General features: G+C 39.8%; 1 protein-coding gene across 1 annotated transcript in view; it reads right to left on the minus strand.

Annotated features, from left to right (window-relative positions):
* Positions 1–644: 644 nt before the first annotated feature.
* MAP9 (microtubule associated protein 9) overlaps positions 645–13,934 on the minus strand; it is an 80,689-nt gene continuing 67,399 nt past the window's right edge. Inside the window, exons 14-15 of the mRNA XM_027866949.1 lie at positions 3,780–3,831; positions 645–776 (exon numbers count right to left, since the gene is read on the minus strand). Coding sequence (XP_027722750.1) covers positions 769–776; positions 3,780–3,831 — 60 coding nt within the window. The 3' untranslated portion in view covers positions 645–768. The remainder of the gene's footprint in view (positions 777–3,779; positions 3,832–13,934) is intronic.

The raw sequence follows: 13,934 nt of genomic DNA on the forward strand, positions 1-13,934 counted from the left end.
TGTAAATGAAGATTCTGTGAGAAAAAGTCTGTGCTGATAAAATTTTTCTCTCTTCTATTACTTAATTACATTAAAGAGAGATGGATCTTGGACCAGCTTTGGAGTTAGGAAGACCGAGGGTCAAGTCTGTCCTCTGACATATTGACTATGTAGCCCTGGGAATGTTATGTAAGCTCTAAGTACATTGGTAGCTCTCTAAATCGGTGGGCTATAGATGATTTGCTGACTTATTCAATGGAAGGAATTTTTACACCAAGAATTCCCTTTACTGACAAAAATCACAAATCTAAACCCTCCCACTCCATGATTTCTCACCTCCTTTTCCATACACCCTCCTCCTCAATAGTAAACTGACATCAATGAATGTATGTCTTCTCTCAGTACAAATCATCATCAATTCATTATTTTTAATTCTGTACAATCCTCGCCCGTGACTTTTCATAAATCTCTACAGAGAACGTACCCAACCTGCTGGAGATCTTCCTTTAGTTCTTTCATAGTTTTGTGGATATTTTCTTCATTTATAGTTCTTTCCACTGCAGACAGTGCTATCATAAATATTTTGGTATATGTGAGCTCTTTACCTATTTTTTTGAAAACCTCCTTGGAGTCCTAGTGTTAGTGTTGGTATTCATGGAGCTCAGTGACTTTGGGGGAACAGCTTCAAAGTGCTTTCCAGAATGGAAAGAGCAATTCACAGTTTCACCAGCAGTGTGTTGATGTGCCTGTTTCCCCACAGACACTCCAACATTTGTCTTTTTTTCTTCTTTACCAATCTGATGGATATGAGATATGAACACATATGAGTTAACGAAATTCTATTATCAGTTTTTCCTTTATAATATCTTTCTCAATTATGCCCCCTTCTCTCCTCTGACACTGCTGTCACCCTGGTACAGGTCCTCTTCACTTCACATCTGATCTATCCCAATGGCCTACTGGTTGGTCTCCTGTGACAAGTAGCTCCGTGATCTTCTAAAAGTGCAGGTCTATGGGGCAGTTAGGTAGATAAAGTGCTGGGCCTGGAGTCAGGAAGACCTGAGTTCAAATCTGAACTCAGACACTTACTAGCTATATAACCCTGAGCAAGTCACTTAACCTCTATATGCCTCGGTTTGCTCATCTGTAAAATGGGGATAATAATAGCGTCTGCTTCCCAGATTTTTGTGAGGATCAGATGAGATAATATTTTTAAAGTGCTTGGGACAGAGTAGACACTATATAAATAACACTTTCATCACCATCGTTACCTGACCATGTTGCCCCCATATTCAATAAAATAACTCCCTATTACCTCTAAGATAAAACATAAATTACCATCAGAGACACACACATATACCCTTCTCAATAAAGCGGCTCCCTATCACCCCAAGATCAAATGAAAAATCCTCTGTTTGGCATTCAAAGCCCTTCATAACCTAGCTCTCCCCTAACTTTCCATTCTTCTTATCCCTTATAGGTCTAAAATAGTTTCCCGTCCCCCTCCCCATTCTGCAACACATTAATTCTGGAGTCTTTGTGATTCATCAAACGAGAAATTCCATCTTCTTACTCTGGGCATTTTCACTGGCTGTCCCCCATGCCAAGAATGCTCGCCTTCCTTATCTCTCCCTCCTGACTTCCTTGATTTCATTCAAATCTCAGCTAAAATTCCTCCTTCTACAGGAAGCCTTTATAGATCCCCTTTAATCATAGGGCCTTCTGTTTATTATTTCCAAGTTATTCTGTTTATAGCTTATTTGTACATAATTATTTGCCCATTGTTTCTGCCTGTGAGTTCCTGGTGACCAGGGACCATCTTTTTTACCTTTCTTTATATTTCTAGCACTTAGTATATAATTCCTGATATATAGGTAGGCATTTAATAAATGTTTATTGAATGATTACATGAAATGATGAAAGGAATAATTTTAGAAAAATATGGGATGATTTATTTGAACTGCTGCAGAGTAAAGTGAGCAGAACCAGGAGAACACTTTATACAATAACAACATCGTAAAGACAAATAGCTTCAAAATAATAATGAATAATGAATGCTAGGTGACTGACTTTGTGTATTTGTTACAATGTTTTTGTTCTTTTTTCAATTGGGGGGAGTGTGTGGGAGGGAGAGAAAATAAATGCTTGTTAATTTTTTTAAAAAAATGCTTCATGTATATCAACCAGGGTTTCAGGCAAGTTATTTTTCTGTTGCCTCCCATGTCTCTCTACATGGCTGATTTATCTTCTATTCTAGTAATATGTGCCCTTGGTGCTTTCTATGACACTGCTCACTTATAATAAGTCATCATTGGTAACATGTTTCAGCCTCCTTAAAGCAGCCATATGTGTCTTCCCATTGCCCTTTGGGACAGTCAGAGGGCTAGGATGATGAAGAGGTTCATGGATTATGCTTGGCCCCAAAAGGAAGAACTAGGAGTAATTGGTAGAATTTGCAAAGAGGCACATTTTACCTTGCTGAAAAGCATGTACTACTTAGAGTTATCTAAGAACAGGAGTTATTTGAAACAGAAATAGGTTGTCTTGGGTAGCAGTGGGTTTCTCCTGACTCTCATCTTCAAGCACAGGCTAAATAATTACTTATCAGGAATGTAATAGAGAGAATTTCTATTCAACTCTGGGCTTGACTACAAGACTTCTGAGCTCCCTTCTGACTGAGAATCTGTGGTTGCCAAACTGATGGATTAGGATAGGAACTTTGTTTAATTTTGACCAATTAGGACTTTCTGATCAAGACCTTTGTCTTATTTACCTTTGTATCTCTCCCACTGACCATCACGCTGTGTAGCATAGAGTAGGTGCTTAATAGCTAAGAAGAATAATAGAACTTAAAGTTTAAAAGAATCTGAATCCATTCCAATTTCTATCTGAAACACAAATGGATTCAACAGCATTACCAAACAGTCTCTATCTTACTTCTTTTTTTTTTTATTCCAGTGGCAAGGAATTCACTACCTAAGATTGTTAATTGTTGAAGAGTTTCTCCTTAGAGTTACCCTGTTTAGTTTCCTTATGGTTCCTACCCTCTGGGGATAACCAAAACAAGTTTAGCTCCTCTTCTAAATATAATAGTCCTTCATACACTTGAAAATGTTCTCTCCAAGCCTTTATCCAGAAACTAAACATACTCTGATTTTTCACCTAATTCTCCCATGTCATGGTTTCAAATGTTCACACTGTCTCAGTTAGCCTCCTCTTAATGTCTTCATTTGCCAGTGTCCCTCTTGAAATAAGATACCTAAAATGAAATTTAGTCTTCCAGATCTGATCTGACAACCACCACATAGCATAACGAACCTGGTCTACATTGCTTTTAATGCAGCATAAGATTGGATTTAGTGAAGGTAAATGCAACTAAATTGGACATTTCCTCCTCTGATATCTTACTATGGCACAGAGCTAACCATTAGCTCTTGAAGGTTATTTCAGCAGAGCACAGACTTTGGCAGGGTCTCTACTAAACTAGGAAAATGTCAGGTGATACACTATATGTCTGTTACCCAAGAAACATCCACACTAATATAATAAACGTGAATCACTTCTGGGTTCATACTTCCAACTCCAACTTACAGTAATAGATAGGTCCACAGGGGACAGCTGAGTATGAACCCTCACAGCTCTTCTGAACTTTTTAAGCTCATAGAGTCATATCTCGGCCCATTCAATCTCCAGATACTCACTCACCTAAAATCATGAAAGAATAAATACAAAACAATTTGTCATCATACATTCAGGGACATATGACAGCTGAGTAGAGAGATAAAGCAGCCAAAACCTACCTCCACATCTGGTGGCCCATAGTAATTTTTGCTCACTTGAAAGCAGACAGTGCTAAAAAGGTACCAAAGACAAGAGATTAATATCAATGCTAAACATATATACACCAAATGGCATAGCATCTAAATTCTTAAAATATTAAAAGACTTAAAGGGAGAAATAGACAGTAAAACAATGGGGGAATTCAATTTATCCCATTTCAAACCTAGATAAATCAAACCAAAAAATGAGGAGAAAAGAAATTAGGGACCTGAATATATTTTAGAAAAGTTAGATATGCTAGACCTCTGGAGATTACTGAATAGGAATAGAGGGGAATATACATTTTTCTCACCTGTGCATGGTACCTTCACCAAAGTTGAACATGAGTTAGAGCATAAAAACTTCAGAAATTAATGAAGAAAAGCAGAGGTATTAGATGAATCTTTTATAGACCATAATAAAATAATATATTTTATAAAGGACCTTTAAAGCTAAGAATAAAAATTAATTTGAGACTCAATGACATAATCTTAAAGAAGTTGGTCATAGAACCTTCAATGTTGCTATTGATCAATTAGGAGGCTTGATATATGCTCATACTTGAGTCACATCACCATATGAAGTACTAAAGCATGGATTTGATTCATTAATTCAAAATGGGGTAAGATTAATAATAATAATAATAATAATAATATCTGATGGTCTATCTAGCCTCAATATTTTGGCTCTGACAAGGGTATCGAATGTTTATGTTAATAAAGAACTCATCCCCTTACCAATGGCTAGGTCTATAAACTATTCTCAGGTATTCTTCAATGAGCTATTGAGTATTCTGCAGGAAGCGGGTAAGAATAAGGGTGTGAGAGTCAAATATAATTCACTTGCATGTCATGGCCTCATCTTCCTAATGTAATGGTCCTCTTCAAGAACAAAGGACAAATCATAATTGAACTATTTTGCATGCCAGGATTCTCTCTTCTTGTTATTGCCCATGGACAGAGTGAGCCCTGTTATCACTTCTTTCCTGTGTGTGTGTGTGTGTGTGTGTGTGTGTGTGTGTGTCTGTGTGTCTGTGTAACATGTTTATACATTAGTTGTGCAAAGTAAGATAGAAAGAGGAGGTATAGTCTACACTTTTCAAATAAGGAAAGTAGGACTCAGAGATGGATAGCAATGACTCACATTTATACTCTAAATTTTGTAGAGTATCACGTGATTTGTGCTAGTGAGTTTCAGACTTGACCTCAGGTCCTTTGACTTTAAGACCAGTACTCTTTTCACTAGGGTCTCCTACACTGCCCTTAAGCTATACCATCCATACTCTTGTAGCTTCACCTCGGCTAGGCTGATTTCTTCTTTAAGCACATCTATCCTCAAGACTTGATTGATCTGTAGCACCAAAGTACAAGTGTTCAAAGTGGCCTAAAAGATCCAGCTGAAGAGTAGAGGGGACCCTACAGGCTTTGCAGAATCCCTCCTGCTATAGGAATCAATAGAGCTTTCTAAATTGGCATGGCCACTGTGACAGATATGAAAGAAGAGGAGAACTGTGTCCATCTGAATCACTGTATCCTAATTCAATCTTCTTTCAATTGTTAGGTAAACTTTTAAAAATTAAAAACAACAGCAACCAGGGAAAACGAAACTTTGAAAAGGATGAAGAAGGGTCACATTGATCCTTTTGTATGTGAATTCAGTTCTGGACCTGTCATTAGTCCTCACTTTGAAGCCAATTAATTAGAAATTCTCCATTACCACATAGCATTAGACCCTCAATTACTCATGCCCAAAAGTTGGCTTGCCAAAGTGCCACACTTTAGATTACAATCATCAGGGAATATTGTGCAAGCTCTGAGGGCTAAGCCCTCATTGATGCCATTATACATTTCTCACCTGGGGTATATTTTAAATACATCATCTGTATCCAGAATCCCCCAGAAAATCCTCTAGAGTACCATGGAGCATCAAGCATTGACTTTTCATGTTCTCCCCACTGCTGTTGCACAGGAAAGAGTCAGAACATTCAACATGGCACAAATCTTGGACAGTCCCACACAAACTGGCAGAAATCACTATTGCTTCCAAATAAAGAGTTGCAGAGATTCAACAAACAAGGAACATTTCATACTATTTATAAGAGATTATTGCTTGTCTAGAACTTATAAAATGATTGTCTTGATGATTTCTAAGGTCTTTCCTAACTCAAAGTAAGTATAGTAGAGGAAAAAAAGTCAAGAAAAATTAAACTTTCTGTTTCAGAAGGAAACCTCATCCCTACAGAGCTTCCCAGAACATATGAGGATCTCTCTATAGGGATTTAGAACACATCAGCCCCTCACCATCACAGAAGAAACTAAACTGGGGTGGGGAACCTGCAGCCTTGAGGGCATATGTGACCTTCCCTGAATGAATCCAATTTGACTTGATGCATGTGAAGCAAGTTGGGTACCATGTGTCAAAACACATTGGCACTGGGTTTGGTGTGGTAGGGGGATGGGGCACTTAGTTTCTTCTCCTTCTACTAAAGCCTTTCCCTGTTCTGGGCCTATACTCAGAGACTGAATTTAAGCCTATAAAGTTCCTATAGGTTCATACAACAACATAAGGCATCCACATTTTCTTCAGTGGTTCCTAAAACGCACAGGGAATTTAGTTAGTGGTCTATACAAAATCTCCAGGTGTCCCCTTCTATAGAGACATACCAAAATCAATTCATTTTTGGCTATAGAAACTCTTAAAGATAATCGACTACATTGAACATGGCTTGCTACTTGGATCCTTGGAGGGAGAAAACATACTGACAAAATCTTTTCCCCAGGAATAAACCTACTTCTATGACCTTCAACATTCCATATTTGTCCATCTCTAAGGGTGATCTCACCATCACCCATAACTGTGCTATTTTTAATGATATTGAACTCTGGAATTCCTCACTCTGATTATAAACTTTCATTGTCCCCTCTACTCTAAACTCATTCATTTTAAGCCTATTGTACATCTGGGGGCCATCTCCAGTTGTCCTGATCTATATCTCACCACTGAACCCACATGGCTCCAGAGGAGAAAGTGAGGCTGGTGACTTTGCACAGCTCTCCCTCACTTAAATCCAATTCACTTGCAAGTCATAGCATCACCTTCCTGATGTCATGGTCCTCTCCAAGAACGAAGGACAAACAACAACATACAACAATTGTACAGCCTCAATACAACTTTCAGTCCCTCCCCCCTGCCTACACACTTTGATCCCTTACCATGCCTTGGACTCAATATCTTCCCTTCGGTCTTGACCCTATTGTTAACTAAAGCAGCTATAAATTGTCCTCTACTCTTGCCAAGCTTCAGACCTGGGTGACACCTCACCCACCCCACCATGACTAAAGTGTACTCTTCTAGCAAATTTGCCTCTGAATCCTTATTTCCCTTCAGGGTCAGGTGCCACTTCCTCTGTGAAGCCTTTCCAGATGTTCTTAGTTATCACTGTTATCTCCCTCCTCAAATTTCTTTGTGTGAACTTATTAGGGGTCCATAAGTGGCACAGTAGATAGACAGCTGGACCTGGAGGCAGGAAGATCTGAGTTCCAATCTGGCCTTAGACATTTACTAGCTATGTGACTCTGCCAGAATCAGAATCAGTATAGTCAATAAACACTTATTAAGCACCTATTGTGCCAGGCACTGTGCTAGGCACTGGGGTACAAAGAAAGACATAAGACAGTCCCTGCCCTCAAGGAGCTCATAATCTAATGGAGGAGACAACACATGCTAAAATGGGGTTGAAGAAAATCGCCTGGTCTGGGGGTGTGATGAAATCATACAGCAAGAGTGGGGAATGACTTGAGGAAGTGTAAATTTCTGGGTTGATTTCATCTTATAGAATGATGAGTTTCTAGAGATGATGAAGTCCAGAAAAATAACTAATGATGAAAATTCCCTGGATGCCACCTTTAAGTGGAGGAAGAATAGGGAGGACCTCCACCTCCTGCCCTCTCCAACCAGAGAGAGGAAAGGCTCCCAGGGGCAGGAGGTGCTGAGGAAATATGAGTGTCTGAGTTGATTTCATCTTGAAGAATGATGAGTAGCTGGAAATGATGATCCAGGAAAGTAGTGGGTGCTCGGCCTGTCTCAGTTTCCTCATCAGTAAAACGGGGCTAATAATAGCTGCCACCTCTCAGGGCTGTTATAAAGACAAAATGATATCATATTTGTAAAGTGCTCTGCAAACTCTCAAGCTCTCTATAGATGTTATTTATTATTATCATTATCATGCTGCTGCTGCTGCATCCTCTTGTATCAGGATAAGGTAAAAAAAACATAGTGATCATCTGGAGTCATAGAAGGTTCAGTCAGTCACTCAACAAGCATTTATTAAGTGCTTACAATATACCAGCACTGTAATAAGCAGGAACAAAGGGAGGCCCTCAAGATTACATTCTCCTAGGGGAGACAGCACCTAGATAACTAGTTAGGCACCAGAGAAATACAGAATGGATGGAGGGCAATCTGGAGGGAAAGGCATTAGCAGCTGCCAGGACCAGGAAAGGTTTCCTGTTGTTAAGTGAGATTTGAGCTGAATTCTGAAGGAAGCCAGAAAAACCAAGAGGTAAAGGTGAGGGCATAGAACACTCTAGGCCTGGGAAAGCAGAAGAGAATATGAAATGACCATAGAAGAGCAAGTCATCCACTTTGCCAGGAATAGAAAGTATGGATGGGGGAGTGGTGTAAAATAAGGGTAAAATGCATGGATTTTCTAAACGGTTCCTCCTTCCCCCTCCTCCTTTGCCTGGCCATTAGCTAGTTTGGTCTTTAGTTAGAGCATATATGACTCTGAAGGAGAGAGTGAGGCCGATGACTTTGTGAAACTCTGCCTCATTTAAATCCAATTTACGCATGGATCAATGGACATCATCCATACCATTTTACCATATGAAGACATACACGTACTATGTCCATGTGTGTTCTTATTATTCTTTAAGGTTAGTTCAGAGTTGTAACTAGACCAAGATTATCAGAACTTTGCCCTAAGGAAAAGAAATTTTGAGGGCATTGATAGCCCTTGCAATCTTTCAGCTTGCATTTAGCAAGAATAAATAGTTAACCCATGAAGGTTGCCATATCCTTCCTTCCTTCCCCCAGCCACTGGTGGCTCAAGCCAACTTCTTCCCTAACAGGTTACATCCTTGATGGAGTTCTACATGGTCCATTTTGTGTGATTTTCTTCTGTGCATAAAAATGCTTAGTGATAGACCCAGGCTTGTTTGTTTAGTTATTAAGTTTCTGAGAAATATATTGCATTTTGAAGATTAACAGGTTAAAGAGGAAAAAACAATTGCTTGGTTACAGAGTTTATGGAAGAAAGAGCTTTCTTCTTATCTACCATTAAGGCATAAGAAGTGAACAAGGTTTATGGATAGGTTGGCAATGTTTTCCTCTGCCCTGCCCCAAAGGAAATTAAGTAGTCTCTTTTAATGGCGAGCTGTGGGCTATTAATGAAGCTCTCTTTCCTCCTTCCACATAATTGCCTTAGGAAAAATAGTCTCCCTTTGTATAATTTAAACATCTTCTTTCCCCCACCATTACCACTGGTTCTTTTAATCTCTTTTTCATTTTGTTGTAATTTTCCATATCACACTGACATGTGCAGGTCAGGTTAAGTCCTTTGCTCTTCTCAGCCTCAGTCCCACCTTTACAATTGCCTTTAGGACATTTTGAATTGTATGTTCCATAGGCATTCCAAAGGAAGACTCATTATCTAATGCCCCAAACCTACTCATCTTTCCAACTTCCTTATTTCTGTTTGAGGGCACCTCCCGGTTTCCAGCCTCTGAGAGAAGTATGGGAACTGAGTGAATCGCACTGACTGTATTTTGTGATTCAATTCTGGATCTGGCTCAGTTCCCTCTCTATTAAATTATGGGTCTAGTCTAGTTTCTGTCCTGTGAGAAAACTTTCTTCTCTTTAGTTAGGGGTTTCTAAGCAACAGGACCTAGGTTATGCTGATCAGAAACACAGTCAGATCCAAAGATTGATGCAAGGAGTTTTCTCACAATTACACATCTCAAGCAGCTCATATATCTTATCTGAAAACTGCCAGATACTAGTCAATCCGTTACTATTTCCTTGTCTCTTTGATCGAATACAGACACTTGGGAGGGGGAATGGAATGCCTCTTTTTCTGATTTTAGGGCATAGCTCCTGTTTGCTCTCCTCCTCCCAATTCAGAAAGCCCCTGATCTTTCTTTCAATAGAAATAAGATTACCTAAGCTCGTAGCCTGGTTTAGATCTTGTTAATTATTTTCTTTTAATGCATAAAAATTGTCTCCACAAACTGAGGAGGTCTGGTCCCAATTTGTTATGCAATTGGCATGTTTTGCTTAATAAATCAATATGCTTGGAAGCTCAAACTTTTGTTTCCTCAGTTATTTCTGATTTCACCCATCACATCTCTCAGGTTTGATATCTCAGCAACATCCTCAATTCCTCACCCAACATGTACCATGGGTTGCCAAATCATTTTCTGTTTCTATATCTCTTGCATCCACCCTCCTCTCAGGTCCTCATTACCTCTTACTAGACTATTGTTAGAACCTCTTCAATGATCTCCTTTCCTGCCTTTCTCAGCACTCAAATCCATCTTCCACAGAGGTACCAAAGCAATTGTTGTAAAGTACAGTTTGACCACACCAATCACCTGTCCCAAACTCCAGATGTACCTCCAGGAACAACTGCAAACTCCTCTGTTTGATATCTAAATTTCTTTCCAAATTGTAGAGGTTGTAGCCTATGTTTGCAATCTTATTACATGTCATTGTCCTTCACATAGAACTTGGAAAGATTCAGACAAACTATTCGTCTTGTTTCTCACATTTGGCATTCCATTTCTTGCCTCTGTGACTTTGCCCAGGCTGTTAATCAGCATTTATTGAGTACCTACTGTGTGCCAGGCACCGTGCTAAGTGTTGTAGATATAAAAAGAGACAAAAGGTAGTCCCTACCCCCAAGGAGCTTACAATCTAATGGGAAGACAACATACAAACAAATATATACAAAGCAAGTTATATACAAGATAAATTGGAGCTAATTAACAGAGAGAAAGCACTTGAATTAAGAGGTGTAGAAGGTGGAAATTTTGTTGGAACTTAAAGGAAGCCAGGAAGGTCATTAATCAGAGCAGAGGAAGGAAAATATTCCAGGAATAATGCACAGCTAGGGAGAATGCCTGGAGCCAAGAGATGGAGTGTCTTATTTGTGGAACAGCCAGGAGAACAGTGTCATTGATTCAAAAAGTACATGTCAGGTTGTAAGGACTAAGAAGACTGGAAAGGTAAGGGAGGGCTAGGTTATGAAGGACTTTGAATGATAAGTAGAGCACTTTTTATTTGCTCCTGTAAGCAGTAGGAAGCTACTGGAGTTTATTGAGTGGGAGATAGGGAGTGATATGATCTGACCTGTATTTTAGGAAAATCACATCAGTGGCTGAATGTACAATGGACTGGCGTTAAGACAGACTTGTGGCAGACAGACCCACCTAGCAGGCTATTGCAATAATCCAGGCATGAGGTTATGAGGGCCTGTACCACAGTGGTGGCAGTGTTACCGGAGAGAAGGGGGTATGTTCAAGAGATGCTGCAGAGGTGAAATCAGCAGGCCTATGAAACAGTTTAGATATGGGAGGGGGGTAAGAGATAGTGAGGAATCCAGTATGACTTCTAGGTTGTAAGCCTGAGGGACTGGGTGGATGATTATGTTCTTTGCAGTAGGGAGAGGTTAGGGGGAAAGATAATGAGTTCTGTTTCGTACATAATGAGTTTAAAATGTCTACTGACTATTCCATTTGAGATATCTGGAGGGTAGCTGGAGATGTGAAACTGGAGATCAGCAGAGAGGAGCAGAAAAGGTAGATTTGAGAATCATCAGCATAGAGATGCTAATTAAATCTATGAGAGCTGATGAGATCACCAAGTGAAGTAGTATAGAGAGAAAAGAGAAGAGGATCCAGGACAAAATCTTGAGAACCACCTAGAGTTTGAAAGCTTCCTTTGTAGGAGAATCAAGCAAGGGAGACAGAGAAGGGGTGGTCAGATAGGTGTGAGGAAAACCAGGATAGAGAAGGGTCCTGAAAACCTAGACAGAAGACAGTATCAAAGAGGAGTGAGCCACAATGTCAGAGGCTCCAGAGAGGTCAAGGAGAATGAGAATTGAGAAAAGGTCATTGGATTTGGCAACTAACAGGTCATTAACAACTTTGGAGAGAGAAGTTTTAGTGGAATCAGAAGGTTGAAAGCCAGATTGTAAGGGGTTAAGAAAAGAGTGAGAGGAGAGACAGTGGAAGCACCTATTCTAGATGACCATTTAGAGGAGTTTAGCTACAAAGGGCAGAAGAAATATAGGGTGATAATTAGCTGGGATGGAAGGATCAGGTGAGGGTTATTTCAGGATGAGGGAGTTGGGGGCAACAGGAAATGAACCAGTAAAGAGGGAGAGCTTGACAAAGAGTGACAAAGTGGGGAATGACAGAGGGGCAATCTGTTGGAGGAGACCAGATGGAATGGGATCACTTGAACAAACAGAGGTTTAGCTTTGGTAAGGAATAAGGCCATTTCATCACGTGGAACAGAGGGGAAAGACGAGAAATTGAAATTTTGGTTTCCTTAATCAGCTCAAGCCTCATCTTCTACCCCAAGCCTTTCCAATTGGCCCCCGTTGCAAGCATCCCATTCCTTCCCATCACTTTATATCGATTACAGATATATTTGGTATGTACCCGTCGTCACTTGTCACTTGACTATAAACTCCTTAGGGGCAGGATTCTTTCATTTGGTCTTTGTATCCCCTCTGTCCGGTACATAGTATGCAAAATAAACGCTTGTTGGCGGGTGCATTGAAGTGTCACATCCTACAAGAGGCTTTTCTTCATCTCACCCAATTACTTTGCATGTCTGTATACACTTTGTATGCATTCCTTACCTTCCCTCCACCACCCAACAAAACCCTTCTCAGGTCAGAGCCTATCTGGTTGTTGACTTTGTATCCCAAGTTCCTATCACAGTGTTTAGCACTTCAGACCACAGCTGTTTAATAAATGTTTGCTGAATTGGATTGCATTCTAGTGGAAAGTGTTCCAGCTATTCTATTGGAACATTTTAGTTCATTGGGAAGTTCTTAGTGGTATATTGGAAATAAGAGGTTCAATTTTAAAGTACTTAAGTTTAAATGTACCCTCAAACAAACATGTTTTTCTAGTAGTTATCATAAGATTAAATTCTAGGTTCTGGAAAAAAATAAATAATGCTCTTATATCCTTTTTTACTTCCATTCCTCTTTTTCTTTCTCTCTCCTTTTCCTCCCTCCCTCCTTTCCTTTCTTTCCCTTCCTTCCTTCCTTTCATCCTTCCTTCCTTCTTTCTTTCCTTCATCCTTCCTTCCTTCCCACCCCACCCTATCAAAAAGCTGGGAAAACCCAAAACCCTTTAGTCACCCAGTCAGAGTAACACTTGGGGTAATGGAAAGCCCCTTTCCCATTATCAGGGAGCTTTGATACCACCCCACCTTCCCCATGAATCAGCAGCAGTTCCCAAGTCTAGTCTCTTTGCTTCTATGCCTAATCCTGATGCTGCTAAACCCAGATAAAAATCCACCTTACTTTACTTTGGGATACCCCATTCCCTCTGGGGCCCCAGTGAGCCTAATTCCACCTGTTTCCATCATCCTGTATGACTACCATTCATACTGTAAAAATATTCCCTCAATAAAGAGGGCTTGCTTTACTGTCTGATGCACTTTATGTTTCCTTATACTGGGACTTTGGCATTATGAATCTTCCTATGTCATTAAAACCACTCTCCCTCCTTCCCTTCTTCTCTAATTTAATAATGTATATTACATACTTCCTTTTAGTGGAGAACTAGGCTAGGTGCTAGGGCATGTGCAAACTTTAGGTAAGAAATGATCTCTACCCTCATGGAGCTCATAGAGCGGTAAGACAAAAACACAGATGACTATAATATGCAACATAACAGGATAGGTGTTTCAGAGTGAGAGAGGTACAAAACAAAGTATTGTGTGATGTCCAAGAGGGAAAGTCATTACTCAGTTCAGGAAGTTTAATATGTGGTATTTGAATTTAACTTTAAAGGATATGCAGCAATTCAACTGGCAAAAAAAAAAAAAGTGTTGAG

Source organism: Vombatus ursinus, unplaced genomic scaffold, assembly GCF_900497805.2.
Source record: "Vombatus ursinus unplaced genomic scaffold, bare-nosed wombat genome assembly UNPS02014784.1, whole genome shotgun sequence".
Classification (NCBI taxonomy): Eukaryota; Metazoa; Chordata; class Mammalia; order Diprotodontia; family Vombatidae; genus Vombatus; species Vombatus ursinus.